At 39.7% G+C, this 13,795-nt stretch overlaps 1 protein-coding gene across 6 annotated transcripts in view; it reads left to right on the top strand.

The window, feature by feature from the left end:
• EXOG (exo/endonuclease G) overlaps positions 1-12,930 on the top strand; it is a 28,399-nt gene extending 15,469 nt beyond the window's left edge. For 4 of the 6 annotated variants that reach the window (XR_013361524.1, XR_013361522.1, XR_013361523.1 and 1 more), the window contains exons 8-11: positions 7,232-7,347; positions 8,019-8,056; positions 8,169-8,343; positions 11,040-11,178. Coding sequence is in view for 2 of the 6 variants with exons in the window: in XM_077865758.1 (XP_077721884.1) it covers positions 11,040-11,501 (462 nt within the window). In the remaining 4 variants the exon portion in view is untranslated. Of the gene's footprint in view, positions 1-7,231; positions 7,348-8,018; positions 8,057-8,168; positions 8,344-11,039 lie in introns of all 6 variants that reach the window. The other 2 variants (XM_077865758.1, XM_077865757.1) reach the window with 1 other exon arrangement.
• Positions 12,931-13,795: the final 865 nt, after the last annotated feature.

Raw genomic sequence — 13,795 nt, 5'->3', positions numbered from 1 at the left:
TCTCTCAATTTCTTTGAGTCAGCAACTGTTATCAATTCTCTTTCTTAATAACTTTTACTCAGATTTTGCTGAAGCTCTGAACACCTGCAGTGTAATAGTAATAGAGGCCTATGGTGACTTTCTCTGCCTCCCTTTCTGTTGGGGCCAGTCTGTCTGGAGTCCAGAAATCATGACAGATAAAGTACATATTTTTGTTTTTCTCATCCTCAAAACCATCAGAAATGAGTAGTACCAAAAGAACAGAAAAGGAAACTTCATTTGTACTGAAATCAGGAAATGTCCATAGTCATATCAAGAATGTCAAATAATATCTGAAAGATAAAATACATTTGGACTAAGTTATAAAAAGTCATTAAAAAAATTTTTTTTACAGATTTTATTTATTCATGAGAGACACAGAGAGAGAAAGGCAGAGACATAGGCAGAGGGAGCCGATGTGAGACAGGGAGCCGATGTGGGACTCGATCCCGGGACTCCAGGATCACACTCTGAGCCGAAGGCAGATGCTCAACCACTGAGCCACCAGGTGTCCCAATTATAAAAGGTTATTAATTTGGTATGTGTTTTTTTTTTTTTATCAAAGTGTGGGGCAGAGTACTGGAATTAGTAAGGAAGTTTTTAGTAAGGAAGAATTTCTTAGATTCTTTTTTTTCCTTTCTCTTCCATAGAACCTTAGCAGATACCTTTCTATTAATTTTAAAGCCTTTGAATCTATTTTTCATTAATTATGTATTATGTTAGAAGTTGTGAAGCTAGAGGCACCTGGGTGGCTCAGCAGTTGAGCATCTGCCTTTGGCTCAGGTTGTGATCTCGGGGTCCTGGGATACAGTCCCACATGGGGAGCCTGCTTCACCCTCTGCCTATGTCTACCTCTCTCTGCATCTGACGTGAATAAATAAAAATAAAATCTTTAAAAAAGTTGTGAAACTAGATACTTATATTAAACATAGTTTAATCTTGATGCCCCCCTCCCCCCGCTATGGCATTGAAACCATAATTGCCAATCTCTTTTTTTTTTTAAGATTTTATTTATTTATTTGAGAAAGAGAGCATGCGCATGAGCTGGGGAAGGAGCAGAAGTAGAGGGATAAGCAGACTATGCTAAGCTGAGCCATCCAGGTGCCCCTGTAATTGCCCATCTTTTAATGAGCCTTGAATTTAAACTTTAAAAATTTGTTGCTAAAAAATAAATACATAGATAAAAATTTGTTGTTATGGAACTATATGTGAATAGTAATGAAAATGTTAAACCTTAAACATTAAAGTATATGATATCATAATGAAATTCAAATAGTATAAGATATGAGTGAGAGGAATAGTCAGCTCCTGGTCCCAGTTCCACTGTCCATTTTCCTAGTTCTTCTGGTTATCTCTCTATCTGAGAATAACGGGTGCTAAACTGTATTTCTTAATTTCGATTTACCCATTTTAAACAGTCTCTGTTGCTGCTTTTACTATGAAATATATGAAATTTCTTTAGTTCACTTCACAAGCTGTTACATTATGTGTCATTCATGTTATTTTTAGTTCTTCTATTGGTAAATTTTACATCATAACCTTTATGTAGTATACATATACCTTTACTTCTTGATCTGTTATTTATGTATTGTTGAGGTTTATAGCATTTACACTTGTATTTACTAGTTCTAATTTGGTCTGAGCTCTGCCTATAGCAGAGATGTAAGACAGAGTGTTCCTGGGTCATATCCAGCCCATAGTTTATTTGATTTGGTTCAGATAGTATGTTGTTTTTTCATTAGTTGGTAATTTTTCATAATTGGGAAGAGATTTCACACAAAAATCCAGGTATTAGGTTCTCTTAAAAACAGATGACTCCGACACTTGGCACATATTCCCTTAGGTGCACTCACTAGATGAGAATAACAGCTTTCTCCTTCAATGGAGCCCATGTTCCTCCATTCATCATAGTCTTCACCTGGCCCATTTCATCCATTATATTTCCTGCCCAGCCCTTGTTGGTCTTTGAGTTTTATAATCCTGGCTCTATTAAAACTGTAAAAACAGCATGTATAGTACTGTGAATCTTTAAGTAGAACGTTTCCATTTGTAAAGAAGTAGGTATGATCCTGTATTAAGTCTGTGCCACTGGAGAGATAAGTATTACCACAAACAACAAAAATTTGGGAGGTGGAAAGTAAAGGAGACAGGGTATTATAATTGCTATTTTAAAAAATATAATAATATGCTTTTACTTTCTATTGCAGACCATTTAACCTTTCTATCATCCTATTTTTTAAAAAGGCAAATCAGTTTCTTCTTAAAGATATTCTTGGAATCCTCTGACTTCTGTTCTAATATGAACCGTTGGTTTCCTCCCTTCCATCCCTTTTCTCCCACCCTCCCTTCTTTTCTTCCTTTCATTCAGCAAATATATATTAAGCTCCTACTGTGTACCTGGCACCATTCTAGGCATTTCTGATAATAGCAGCAAACAAAGCTGTATGTTATATGGAGCTTAGGTTATAGTGGAGGAGATGCACAATAAACAAAATACCATATTAGAAAAAGAAAACACAAGGTTGGAAAAGAAAGACAGAATAGGCTGCTAAGAGGAAGTGAGGCTAAGCAGAAACCTAAGTGAAGTGAAGGAGGAGTAACGTATATGAGGAGTTTTCCAGCAAGTGAAAAGACACCGGGGTGAGGTTAGCTTGGCATATTTAAGGAGCTGCAGAATGCCAGTCTGACTAGAGCAGAGAGCACCGAAGAGGAGGAGGGCAAGGTAGAGGGAGGCAGTGGGAAGAAATCCAGATTGTATTCACAGAGCGCGATGCTGTTTGATCAGGATAGTGGCATAATCTGGTTAGAATTTTATTTTATTTATTTTATTTTACTTTATTTTATTTTATTTTATTTTATTTTATTTTATTTTATATTTTATTTTATTTTATTTTATTTTATTTTATATTTTATTTTATTTTATTTTATTTTATTTTATTTTATTTACTTATTACCTTTGTTTAGAAATTTAAAGCCCACTCTGGCTGCTGTATGTGAGGAATAGAAGAATAGCTGGACCACCTAAAAGGCTGATGGAATAGTCTAAATGAGAAGTAACAATGGCTTGACTAGGGGAGTGGTGGTAGAAATGGTGAGAAATGGTCTCATTTAGGATGTGCCTTGTAGTAGAACGGATGGTACTTCCTAATGGGTTAAGTTGTAGACAAAGAGGTAAAGAGTAGTAACACTAGCTTTCAGTCTGAGATCATGAAGATCAGAGAGAAGCAGGTCTGGAGGCTGGAAATCAGGGGTGGTTTTGGCTGTGTGAATGGGAGATTATTTGATGTCCAGAGCAGGCTATGAGTTTGGTTCTTAGGAGAGGTTGAAGTGATCTGCTTGGGAGTGGTCAGCACAGCAGATGGTATTTAAAGCTGTGATGAAATCATGTAAGTGAATATAGATGGGAGAGAACAGATCTGAGTTCTTAACCCTGGCGGGCTCAGACATTCAGAAGTCAAGAGGAAACAATTTTTGAGGCAGAAGAAAAATCAGGGAAGAGTGGTGTCCCCAAAGCCAAGTGAAGAAAGCATTTCATGGAGGGAATGATGAGTGAAATGTTGAAGGAATGATGAACTGATCATTGGACAATCTCTGTAAGCTGTTGTAGTTTTAAGTCAGCTGCATATCTCTCTGTTTCTTTACAGATAGCTGTTAGCTTAGGTCCCTTTTATCTTGTGCTCCCTCTTCCTCCTCCTTGGATTCCTTGTTTTGTTTTGTTGGCGTACATCCTCAGATTCTTTCTGGAAGAGTCGTTGGATGGTAAATTTTCTTGCTATGTGACAGGCTCTCCAGACAGTTTTATGTACACTGTAAAGTTTGAGAATCATCCTTTTAGGAAATATTTTTCCAGCTTCATCCTGGAGGCAGGACAAGGGCCTGCTGCTTTTGGTCACTCAAGAATTCTAGGTGGATTCGTCTGTCTCACACCTTGATTTTGACACCCTTTACTTACTGGAGCACAACATAAGGGGCTGTGAATATCCAAGCTTTGACTCCTTCCTCTTTGTTTTATCTAACATGTCAGCATCTCTGTCTTCCAGAAATTCATGGCACTTCTTAGTCCACTAACACATTACTCTGTCATTCTCTGTACTTGCATGAATTGGTTCTGTGTCAGGCCTGATTGCTGCCATTTTGGGTGTGTATGTATATTTTTTAGATTGAGGGAAGAAGAGGAGCAGAAGCCTGGGCCCAGGTTGCCATCTTGAACTAGAAACCTCCTTTAATATTTATTCATTAGTTTTTTGCACATCCTTGGCAAAGCAAGTTGATATTTTTAAACATTTCACTTTGAAATAATTTCAAATTTGTAGAAAAGTTGTAAGAATAAAGAACTCTCCTACATGTTTCACCTAGATTCATTAGTTGTTAGCATTCTGCAGTGTTTGCACCCTCTTCTCTATGCATACACCTTATACTGATTAATATCTCAATCATTCAAGAGTTCATTGCAGATATCTTGTCCCTTTCCCCCTAAATATTCTCTCCCATAACCACCATATAATTATCAAATTTGTGAAATTCGACATATAAGAATATTATCTGGAGAATGGTCCGTATTCGCATTTTGCCACTTGCTCCAATAATATTCTTCATACAGTTTTCCCCCCCAGATTTGGAATGAAGTCCAGGATCATGGATTGCGTGCATTTAGCTGTCATGTCTCTTTAATCTCTTTAATCTTTAGTCTTCTTTAATCTCAAGTGGTAGTTCCTCAGCATTTTTGTCCTTAATAATGTTGACATTGTTAACGGATGTAGGCCAGTTGTTTGGTAGTATGTTCTTTAAATTGGGTTTGTCTCTTGTTTCCTCTGATTAAATTCAGTTATGTTTCTGGTAGAACATCCCAGAGGTGAGCTTGTGTGCCTCTTGGTGCATCACAACAGCATGCATATACTATCTGGTTGTCCTGTTATGGTGATACTAACTTGGATCACTTGATAAAGGTGGTGTCTTCTAGATTTCTTCACTGCTAAGTTATCATTTCCCCTTTGAAATTAATCAGCTATCTGTAAAAGTCCTTTGAGACTGTGTAAGTATTCTTTTCCTCTTCAAACTGTCACCTGCTAGTTTTAGCAGCCACTGAATATTCTGGCCTGAATCAGTTATTACTATAATTGTTGGCAAGTAATGATTTTTTAATTAGTATTTCTTTTGTTTTTAGTAATTGACATTCTACTGTAGGAAGAGCTTTTCCTTCTTATTTCTTATCAGTATGAACTGATGGATTCTTATTTTATTCAATGAATTTTAATCAGTCTTCTGTGTACATTTTGATGCTCAAATTGTCTCCAATTTGGCCAGTGGGACCCCTTTCAGGCTGTCTCCCGTGTGCTCTGACACATCTTCATCATGTTCTTAGCACTTCTACTTTCTGGCACAATGTGATATTCCAGGCTCATCTTGACCAGACTCTGGGATCAGCCATCTCTGTAAGGAGCTCTGGTTCCTTTTAATGGGGTTTAGTAATTTAGAAACCAGGATCTGGATGACAAGTTGATTCTTGAGTGCTTGGGCTGCTGTTGGCTTGTCATGTGTGTTCACCACATTTATTTTTAGCCTTTTATAGTGGGTAGAGAGAGAGCCCCAAAGAACATAGTATACAAATTCTATTGCCTCTAGTGGTTCACTGTCGGGAAGGCCTTTTTTCCCATCTTCATTGTTCCTTGGTGTTTTTTTTGAGATTTATAGACCCTGGTCATAAAGAAAGCACTTACCTGTGTGTGTGTGTGTGTGTGTGTGTGTGTTGTGTGTGCATATGCATTGGTGAATGTTGATAGGAATGTATCTCCCTGGAGAAGAATATTGTTTTTCTTTTTTCTTTTAGAATCGTATCAAAGTGATTTACTTTTTTATATTTTTTCACTAACTCCTTTGTAGTAATGGAGCTTTTGTTAGATGTGGCATTATTTTTTTAGATTAAATGATTTCAAGTGGAATTTTAAAGTTAAAAATCTGTGGTGTACCTATTAGCATGAAAGCAAAATATGATCCTTTGGTAAATTAAATTGGAAAAATTGTTTCAGCTTGCCATTTTAAGAATTCAGTTCGGCCAAAAGTTTTTTACATATGCATACACATATATACATACACGTAAACTTAGGACAGTTTGGTTAAGGAAAACAGACATGGGAGGCAAAGCTAGCCGCGGGGAAGAGATAGGAGAAAGTAGGATATGTGCTGAAAAACAGTAAGTTCCTCAGACAGTTGGGTTAGAGCTTCATACAGGGAAGGAGACAGAAATAAAAGGAAAAGTTGGGGCCCAGTGACCAAAACCTAAACGCCCAGCTCAAAAACATTCAGGCTGCTCTCTAGCAATTCATAATAAAACAGTTGTGAATCAGACCACATCCTTTAGTGATGCTGAAATAGGGGACATAGCATTGCCCAGCCCTAGAGAGCAGTCTGTTCCTCTCAATGAATAAATATTTGAATTGTGAATTCCTGTTTTCAGGGGAATGTCTTGCAATTATGTATGTCTGTTAGAATGCCTGGGGAGTGTTTTCTTTTCTCAGATCCAGCCATTTAATATTTATTGCTTGTTTACAACTATATTCTGAATCTGATTTTAGGAGAATATAGCTAATAAAACAAGAGTGTTTATTTCGTTTTCTTTCTAGACAATGACACATGTATGCGTATACTGTGGAGGGAGTAAAGCAAATGAACTGGTGTTAATCTACCATCCGGTATATAAGCAGTCTTAGACATGTTGTCTCATTCAGTCCTCACAAGCAGTTCTTACAAAGCAGTATTGGTCATCTTCTTTTATATGCAAAGAAATTGAGGCTTAAAGGAGTCAAGTCCAAGTCACATAGCTAGTCGTTGTCAAAGGGGAGATCCAAATATGGATCTGTCTACTTGTATGAGAGCTGCCAGTTATTCTATAGCATTGTTCTTCGAAGCCTTCAAAAGCAGTAAAGGAGTTGCTGTACTTTTCCCATATAGCAGCTTAAAGCTAGGAGGTAAAAGATGGTCAGGATGGAGAGCAGTTGCAAGTGATTTTTGCTAGCATGCAAAAAATAAGAACAGAAAATGGGCCAAAAGGAGGATCCCTTATAGCCAGGCAGAAATGTCTGTTAGAATATACAGGAAAGGATCACAGTGTCATAGGACTTGAGTGAATGTGAGCCCAGGGGAAGATTAGTAGCAGTGATTTTATCAGAAGTGAGTCATCTGACAGCTCTAATCAGAATCACCCCCTTTATTATAGCTGAGGTCATCCATGTGCTTTCTCTGATGTGCCTGTTGCAAGAAGAGATTGATTCCAGACAAGTGAAACATACCTGAAGATTCTGGCCTGAACATTTTAAGTGACCTGACAAGAAAGTGAGCTTCAAATTTTTCAACTTGGTGGTGGTGGTGGTAATGTTAGAAGTACTTAACAGTCTGTATTTTCATCTATAGCATTACTTTCCAAACTAATTCCAAACCAGTTCCTAGAGGAGGAGGAAATTAAAAACATGCCTCCAGGAATCTTGAGGCATCACCTGAAGTGATCCAGAAGTAATTTTTTTTTTTTTTCCCGAAATCTCCTGTTGTCTCTTTAGGCAGAGCTTTTGTTCATTTCTGTATCTGTTTTAATTGAAAAATAAATGATTTTTACTGGTTAAGTATCTCCTTACTCCCATCCTAAGTCTCCCAAGTAGGATTGATAGTCTGGGAAGGTGGTGCTTGTGGTATTGTGACTTGGCAGTCCCCAGCCTCCTTATCCAGAGCAGGTGCCCAGTGTGAGCAGCACAGTCTCCCCAGGTCTCTGCTGTCGCACAAGTTCCTCTAGAGGCTTGGCATGCAGCATGAGGGTTGGCCACCTGCCTTTTGACTTTGCCACACATCCTGACTCCCTTCTTTCCTTATTCCTCTTTCCTCTCAGGTATGGAGCCCCTATTTATTACACTGTCATGGTTTCTTTCTGTCACTTGATTGGATTGACTTTTTAAGAGTTTGGCCTCAATGTGTCCAGCAGTTTTATTTTTGGATTTTCTTTTTTATCTTCCCAGGGGAATGTAAACCAAATATATCTATGTGATTCTAGCAGGTACATATATTTTCCTTGTGCTGCTGCTTTACTTATTTTATTTTATTTTATTTATTTATTTATTTATTTATTTATTTATTTATTTTATTTTTTAATTTTATTTATGGCACAGTTGCAGTATGTATATGGCCTGACAAATGGCAGACCTATCCTGAGTATTGTTTGTTGCCAGGCTTTTCTGGCACTGAGTCAGCATGAAGGCCCAGTTTTGTGTGTGTGGAGCTGGGGCGGAAAAGAGCAAATTGTCATTTCTGTCTCTTGGACGGAAGGAAACTTCAGGCCAGCAGGTACGAAAACTGACTTGAGGTTGTGAATGAGTGCCAGCTTTATAGGTGTTCTATATGTGTTTTCCAGTTATACCCAGTTGATTTCCAGTTTTTGTTACAGTCTTGGCAAGAGTTCCATGCTTTTTGGTAATTTAACAGCAGCGAGGATTTCCTCTGTAGTGTCAAGGCCAGGACTTGATCAGGTCTCTGAGGTTCCAGTCCCTATCAGTTTTTAGAAATGTTTTATGAAAGACTTCTAGTTTTCCCAGAACTAGGAGAATTTTATTATGTAGGTTGAGTTGTTTACAAAAAAGATAGCTTTAGAATTAGGTTTTTTTTTTTAAATCTTAAATTCAAGGAAAAAACAGTGGATTTTCTTAATTTCCAAATGTTGCTGGTTCCTATTTATTTATTTATTAAAAGATTTTATTTATTTATTCATGAGAGACACAGAGGGAGAGAGAGAGAGAGAGAGAGAGAGAGAGAGGCAGAGACACCAGCAGAGGGTGAAGCAGGCTCCATGCAGGAAGCCCAATGTGGGACTCGATCCTGGGACTCCAGGGTTATGCCCTGGGCTGAAGGCAGGCGCTAAACTGCTGAGCCACCCAGGAATCCCCGCTGGTTCCTGTTTTAAACAGGTTACAGATGTTTACTTCCTAAGAACAAAGGAGACTGAATCAGAGAAGATAGTGGCTAAGTTTTCATTTTTCTATTTATTTTTAGGGATAGTATTTTGCTCCTCCTTGTTGGAATATTATGTGAAGGTTGTGGGTGAGATAATCATACCCTGTGGTTCTTAGTAGGCATTGTTGTGTCCCGTGAGGGTTCTTAAAAGCAGTAATGGATGTCCTCTAGCTCTTGTGTGAGTTTTTGAAGACCTAAGATTTTTTTGTTAGAAGTCATTTTTTAAAATGTCAAATTCCTTTACTTTTGGCTGGAGTTTAATGACTCCTACTAGAAGCCCTGGTTGGCAGCAGGTGGGCATGACAAATTAATTATTCTTGAAATTCGTTATTTGTAGACAGAGTTCAGGAGGAGAGAAAACAATCAAGTGAATGGTCTAGAAGGCTCCTCATACTGGGAGTCCGAGACTGTACTGCAGTGGTGGAGGTGTCCACCAGGTGGCATCAGGGATTTGCTTTACTGTTGGCTCCCCAGCTAACCCTTGATCCCCAGTTACACTTCTGCCTCTTGGTGAACTATGGCTCAGCTGCAGCTGTGCCCTCAGTTCCGGTCCCTCACTTCCTTAGTGCTGTCTGTACTCTATATTCTACCTCCCATGAAAGCAGTGGGGATCGACTCCTCTCAGTAAGAAGCTTCTTGAGAACAGACACCAAGACATTCACTGTAAAGTGTGCTCCTTTGTGTGTTTCCAGCAGTGCCAGCCATCGCCCCTATGAGTTGCATTGTTGAATTAACATCTGTTGGTGATCTGTGGGCTATTGTGAACCTCCATAGAGTTCACCTTCAGTGTTTTTTGCCTTGAAGAGTGCATTCATTTTCCCAGCTGCATAAATGACTTGTTGTAGGGGTGTTGGGTTTTGTGCTTGTAGATTGTGTATTTTTGTGAACTTTAAAGTGAACACTTACCAGCCACTTTCACTGACTTTAGAGACTAGTTACAGAAATCAACCCTGTAGATGGGGCTTCCCCGTCTGCAGTTTGTCTTGGCAATGGAACCTCCATGCATGCCAGACAGCAGATAGCCATGGCATTCTTAGGCTATGTGCCATGTAGGTAGGAACTTGAGAAAAGCAGGAAAGAATCCTTGTAGCTCTCATCCGTCTGCCTTATCTGGGCTCCCAGCAGGGCCTCCTGTGGCAGGCAGGTTTGACCAGAGCAAATGCCTACTTGGACCAAGGAAGGGTCCGGGAGGGGTAGTCACATACATATTGTAGTTGAATAGTATCATTTTATTGGAGACCATTAAGGAAATGGATGTTCAGTTTTCCTTTTTCAGAAAACAGATATGGCTTTTAAGCCAATTGGAAGAAAATTTGAAAAGGTTCCTTGATAATGTTATTTTATTATTAGAGCTGACCTACACAGGCAATCAAGTTGTTTGCAGGACTGACCCTGGCTTCTTTGTTGTATGGATACCTTTGCAAAATGTTTGGTTTGAGGACACATTCAGAAACCTTGTGTTTGATAATAGGCCCAAGAGTGTGCAAAAGTCTGAGCAAGCAGCATTTACATTTGCTTAATTTAATTTAAAAAATGAGCTACAGTCTAGGCGAAACCAGAGCTAGTAATACCAATGTAGTATGTCTGGCTGCTTTTCTGAGAGCTATTTGTTTAGCTCCCTAGTGAATTTGATAAACTAAGGCCATATTTTTATTTCTAGAGCTGGGAGTTACCAAGCTGGCAGTTTTGACCTTTGAATGTTTAGAGCACCAGAAGTTCTGACTATGTGATGAAGAGAAAATGACAGCATTTCTTGCCTATTAAAAACCCAGGACATTCCTTTGCCCTTTGTCCTACAAACAGCAGAGGATGTGGCATTATTTTTAAAAATATGATCAGAATCTACCGTTGGATGCTCATCTTTTCTGTGAATCTGTATTTTGGTTTATCATTACCTTTGGCATTTGAATTTAAATTCATTGGTGGGGTAGCTTATAAATGCCTTTTCAGAAATGTTTTGAAAATATTTTCAGGAAAAATTTGGACACTGCTAGCATGAGTTAGCATTGCTAACATGGTTGCTTTGTTTTTAGGTGATTGGTGAGGACAATGTGGCAGTCCCCTCGCACCTTTATAAAGTGATCCTGGCTCGCAGAAGCCCGACGTCTGCTGAACCGCTGGCACTAGGGGCCTTCGTGGTGCCCAATGAAGCCATTGGCTTCCAACCCCAGTTAAATGAATTCCAAGTGAGCCTTCAGGATCTGGAAAAGTTGTCAGGACTGGTGTTTTTTCCTCATTTGGATAGAACTAGTGGTATCAGGAATATCTGCTCTGTGGACACCTGTAAGCTCCTGGATTTCCAGGAGTTCACTCTGTACCTGAGCACAAGGAAGATTGAGGGAGCCCGATCAGTACTCAGGCTGGAAAAGATCATGGAACATTTGAAGAATGCAGGGATTGAACCGGATGATTCCTTCATGAGCCGCTATAAGAAGAAGCTAGAAGAACTCCAAGCTAAGGAGCAGGCAGGAATCCTGGAGAGAAACTCATCTTAGTTTTTTTTTTTTCTCAGAAGATATGTGACAGCATCTGTAATGAAGCAGGTGTGTCCTCTTCAGGCTAGTGCATTTTAGTAGCTTTGCTTGCTTAAAAGAAATGATGAAATCCTAAATTTAAGACTAAATTTCGCCCCAAAAAGATGAAAGATCTAAAAGTTTTGTCAGTTTTTTATTTGATGCAAGAATGGATTATTAAGGGAACCGTAGGACCTGCGGATTGGGTGCTGATCTTGTGTCGGGTTCACACAGGACTCTGGACACAAGATGACCTGGTCTTTGTGTCTGTCTGGATGTTAGCGCGGGAAAGCATTTTATTTTCATGCCTCCGAATCATGCACGGTCTTTGATGTATTTGCTCATCTTTCCTGGAGGCCAGTGTTGAATGTTTTCTTTCTCTAGGACCTGAGTTGGTCTTTGAGGTGGCATTTGGATACCCTCTGTGTACTGTCCTGTCAACATTTATGATAGTGTTACATATTTGTTTCTTGCTCCTTCTCTCATAGAGCTGCTGGTCCTCCATTTCTGTCCTATAGAAGCCTTCAGCTACACTTTCTGCACACGTAGTGTGTTCACTATACCAAGCTCATTGCTTTACAGCGATTCTCCGACATAAATACCACTGCCCTCATTTTACGTGTAAAGAAATTAAGCCTTGGGGACCTTACGTATTTTGTCCAGGGTTCACCTTTCCAAAGAAGTAATCCCAGAAGTAAGAGGCATGTGGGGCTGAGAAGAAAGACAACATGAAATAGATTGAAATAATCCTGACACAGAGGCTTTTGACTCAGAACTGTATTCACATGGGAATCGGTGATCCTGGACCCGTTTGCTAAGAGGGGTCTGGTTTCTTGTCTGCCATCGAGCTAAAAGGTCCTGAATGTCCTCTGACTTGAGCCCTCAGCTCTTTGGGAAGAAACAATCACAGGTGTTTGAAAGTTAGAGGGCCTTGCTTTGTGGGGTTTATCAGAGCCCCTACTTGCCTCCAGGAATGCAGCTCTTTTAGTGACCAGATGGTGCCAAGTTGATATATTCTTTGCTTTTTAAGGTGAGCAATTTGTTCCAAAGATTAAGGGACCTAAAAGTCTGTGCCCACAGATCCAGGAGCTCATGATTTGCTTCCCTGGGTAGTACGGGGCAGGCAGTGCTTTGAGCCAAATACTCAAAGACAATTCTCACTATTTTTAGGGGAAGCAGCGACTTTTTTTCTGAGCCATGTCTCTGCATTTGGGTTTACATGGAATCCTTTCCCCGGCCTACCATAAGTATAGGCAGTGAAATACCTTAAAATAGGGCCCAGGAGCTTGTCTAAATGTACCCTAGCTCTGCTGTCTTTTCGAGTGGTATTACAAGAACAGTTTTTATGGTGTTTCATGTGTTTGTAACAAATGCCAAGGCTTTAATATAAAGGTAAGATGATAATGTTTGACCTTGTTCTCCTTTATTTGGATAAAAAAAGAAAAGTTGGGGGGTGAGAACACAGCCTGATTAATACCAGTCTGTTTTATCACACCGATCGCCATTAGCTTATGCCAGTCCTTCTCAGGGATAAAGAGCCAAAATGTCACTGTGACCAAAAAATATGTTGGGCTCTCTCCTTGTGGGAGGGGTGATGATGGGACCTTCTGGTGTAGTGTTGTCCCAGAGCCTGAGGGGGCAGCTCTGTGGGAGAAGTCCTGTATCTCCAGAGGTGAGCCCCCAACTCCTTCCCCCACTTCTAGCTCTGTGCCCAGTTCTGGCCTGAATTTCCTTCAGCCTTGACCTTGCCATGCTCCTCTCACTCCTGTCCCTCCGCCTAGATGGTGGAGGATCTTGATTTTTAGGTTAATAAATTGAAGTGCTTTAGGTTTTTAGTATGAAAAGTGCTACTTGGTCATTGTGAAAAATAGAAATCCATGCTTGTAATAAAACAAAAACAAAAACAACAGCAATAACAACAACAAAAAAAACGCAGTCTCCCAATCTTCATTTTCACACGGAGGAGTTGTATTGGTGTACAAGGAGTGATGCTTGACTTGTCTGAACACTTCTGTTAAGATTCCGTTAAGAGTCCCTCCAGAACAAACTGAAATGTAAATACTCAGCAGAGCTTAGAATTTTCCCCAGGATCAAATCACTTCAGCCTACCCCGGTAGGGCTGCTGATATTTGCTCTCGGATGCAGGAGAACCCCGGGCCACTCCCCAGCACCAGGTCTGTCCCCTGATTGAATAAGCTCCTCATTACCCACCTGAACCAGTCAGCCTCCAGATGGTCCCTCCTTGGGGTCAGCCAAATTCTCAGGCCAGGCCTAGG

Source organism: Canis aureus, chromosome 22 (genome assembly GCF_053574225.1).
Source record: "Canis aureus isolate CA01 chromosome 22, VMU_Caureus_v.1.0, whole genome shotgun sequence".
Lineage (NCBI taxonomy): Eukaryota > Metazoa > Chordata > Mammalia > Carnivora > Canidae > Canis > Canis aureus.
The sequence above is the reverse complement of the archived record's forward strand: the minus strand, read 5'-3'. Positions and strand labels throughout refer to the sequence as shown.